Here is a 3,303-nt window from a genome sequence, read left to right on the forward strand (position 1 = left end):
TACATGATCATAATGAGTACACTTCACTTTTCCGTATTAAAGCAAAACTACGATGCCATACGTTTCTCTGAAATCAACAAACAAATAAATTCCTGTCCGCACACAGATACAGACAAAATCTCGCAAAAATAAACAAATAAATAATTGATAAATAAACCAGCTCACCCGCTCATCAAATCACATTAGTGCCAAAGCACAAACTCTTAAAGACAAGACATGCTTAGGAGGCTAGTGGGTTTACAGACTGAATTTCCACAACGAAAACAAGTTATCAGTTATATTGCAATTTATTAATGAATACATGAGCAATAAGTCTTATGTGATTAATAATATAGAAAATATAGATAATCTATGACAGTACTCTCTACGATGGCACTTTCGTTTGAATCTTACATTCAAATGGTTACAGACAGTTAAGCTGTACACAATAGCTTATTAATACGCACAAATATCGATGTCTTACAGACTATTTCAGCAAAGCTGATCTAAATTCAAGCAATTTGATTTGGAGTCTTATTCAGGTTCTCAATACACCATTGTATCAGAGAACAGATAATACGATTTCATGCTTGGTTTTGGAGAAAAGATATTCCAAATTCACGATGTGCATTGGCAGTCCTCAACGATCATGTTTGGTATCTCTTCAACTTTAAGCTCCACAGTACCACTCTCGGTCTCCGCGAGGTACATCATTGGTAGCGAAGACGACCTAGACACGCCACAGGTGCGGTGGCGGCTCCCGGGCCTGCCCCCAGTTCCGGCAGTCGACGAAGAAGACGGATAGTTGCCGAAGCTGGGTAACCGAAAAATGTCTCGAATGAAACGATGATGCGAATTAGGGCAGTGTCCCATACACTCGAAGGCTTCAAAACCGGCGGGTTCAATGATCCAGCGGCTGGTCCAAGTCAAGTCGCGGAAGTCGACGTACTTGCGACGGCGACAGCATCTCTCCGCTTCCTCTCCTTCGTACTGGCAGTTGTTGGGCTCCTCTCTATTATGGAAATGACAAGAAAAGGATTATAAGTACACTGTGTGGAATAACACAAAACAAAGTAAACTTTTAAACTTGGATAAAAGTTTTTATACTTCGTCAAACCTAAACACTTTGGGACATATGGGCCATACTCGATTTCGGGGAAGCGGTTAGCGATGTGATGTAACAGTTATTACCTTAGCTATTAAACGTTATTGCAGAAGTTGCGAAAACTAACAAAATGCATGTTGACCTTGCGATATGCCTAACAATATATTTCATACGTTCAATAAGCTTATTCTAAAATGTGAATAGAAAGCAACGTTTACTACAGTGGCTATAACCAAAGTAGTTGACTGCACCTCATAAATGACTTTGTAACCCAAAGCACGTCTCCCAATACAAACTGCAGTTAGAGCATTTCATTAGATACGACCAGTATGTTGCTCACGGAGGGTGTTTATATTGAAAATCACGTTTTAAAGATGCTTACCTTGGTGCAAACTTTGCTGTGTATATCACAAGGACTGGACTGCTGTTGGGCGAGCTCGGGTGAAACTGGGTGGCAAAAACTACGCTGTCAGCAACGTGTTCCGCATGATGTCCGCCCTCCAGTGGGTCGATGTGCAGTTCGATGCCGTGGTTGGCTTCGGGATCAGCTACCCAGGTCTGGATGGTGTTGGTGACATCGAAGACCTTCCAGCCCGAACTATTCATAGCAATCTCCCTGTAGACAAATAACAATAAAGGTGGAAACGGTTTATACCACATTATTAACTTGGTGTCTCTATACGTTCTTGGTTGAATTGTAACATTTTATGTGTAGAAGAATATCGTTTGCTGCACTTTTAGCATCGAATATCATATCTCTGACCCTAGCCTAGCGAAGAGATAGCATTCCTCTTAGAATGGTTTGTGCAGCCGGAATTTCACAGATACAAGCGAACATTCATTTTTTATAACATTCTGATCAAATGATTTGTAGACCCAAATACCTGTTCAGGTCGTTTGCTTGTTACAATCCAAGTAAACCCAGTGGACTAAAGAGGTAACACATAATCCTAGCAGTTGAAGTGTCCCATTGCATTCTTTAGAGACAGACATCTTTCACAGATTGGTAAATGTGTGAAATGCGTGCTCACCTCTGATCGACAACGGTGTTCATACTGTCGCCCAGTAGCGGGTTGTCGCTCGTAACTTGCTGGACGGAGACGAAAGCGTTGTGTTCGTGGTTGTGTTCATCCGCTAGAATCTCCTCCACATCGGAGTCGACGTGGTGATCTCGCCCGGGTTTGAAGATGGAGTGGTTTGGTCTCTCCTTGTAGACCTTGAGCTCAGCCATGATGACCTCACTGCCCTCAGGAATATGCGAGACGTCGAATGTGAATAACTGGCGGCTGCGGTCAGTGTACGACACCTGACCATGAATCTCTGTTGAACGAAAAAAAAGAGGGAAATGTTTGTTTATTCCTATGTTAATCACGGTGATTATTATTTTATTATGTATGATAAATTCTAACTCTCTGCCCTTCTGATTTCCGATTCTATCGTTTTAAGAAGTCACTTGAGTCTTAATTAACGTAGTGACACCCCCCCCCCAGCCCAATGGAAGGCGGTTCCCCCTTTAATTATGCCAGCGTTAAAAGACAACAATGTCTACTCTACTCGATAAATGGATGCAAGTTCACAAGTTCTTGAAGTAACTCTCGTTCCTGTATTTTCCTTACCTCCGTTCTTATGGATTCCCTTGGTGATATAGGCGCGTCGAACTCTGTGCTGACGATGTAGTGACTCGTATCGCTGGCGCAAATGTTCGGGAACAGATATCGTCTCCTTGTCCACAGACGGGAAAGACCAGGGATCCACGACACCAATCTTATCAAGAATGTCCATTTGCAAGTAATATTCCTCCTGGATGGGAAGGCTTGACGCCAACCCAATGAGTACGATAATCGCAGACGTAATCACTGGAACACTTTTCTGTGATAATTCCATATTGATGAGGTTCGAGTTATACGATAACGGGGCGATGTGACGGGATAATGTGATATATTCAGGTGTAGCTATCAGACGATGTTCCTTGGACGAGCTTTGCTGTGAAAGTGAGGGGAAAGGGGCAGATGCTGGCTCTTTAAACCTACCCGTCTCAGAAAGCGAGCCGAGACGATTATAATTAGCCTTGAATAGATTACGAGTATAGCGGTTGTCTGAAAAAGAAGGTATCCGCTAGGTGGTATTCGGTGCGGCTAATGCACGTAATTAAGCTGTCTCGAAAACACAATGGGAATGTAAATAGCGCATTCACTCGCATTGACTGCTCATGACACTGA

At 42.7% G+C, this 3,303-nt stretch overlaps 1 protein-coding gene across 1 annotated transcript; it reads right to left on the minus strand.

The window, feature by feature from the left end:
• Window positions 1–597: 597 nt before the first annotated feature.
• On the minus strand, window positions 598–2,968 carry LOC139745054 (left-right determination factor 2-like). Its single transcript, XM_071655472.1, has 4 exons — window positions 2,701–2,968; window positions 2,116–2,404; window positions 1,467–1,700; window positions 598–991 (listed from the first exon to the last, which is right to left on the minus strand). Exons 1-4 carry the CDS (start codon window positions 2,966–2,968, stop codon window positions 598–600), a joined length of 1,185 nt encoding a protein of 394 aa, XP_071511573.1.
• Window positions 2,969–3,303: the final 335 nt, after the last annotated feature.

The sequence above is a fragment of the Diadema antillarum genome, unplaced genomic scaffold (genome assembly GCF_040938485.1).
Source record: "Diadema antillarum isolate AM-2024a unplaced genomic scaffold, OU_Dant_1.0 scf00000036, whole genome shotgun sequence".
NCBI lineage: Eukaryota > Metazoa > Echinodermata > Echinoidea > Diadematoida > Diadematidae > Diadema > Diadema antillarum.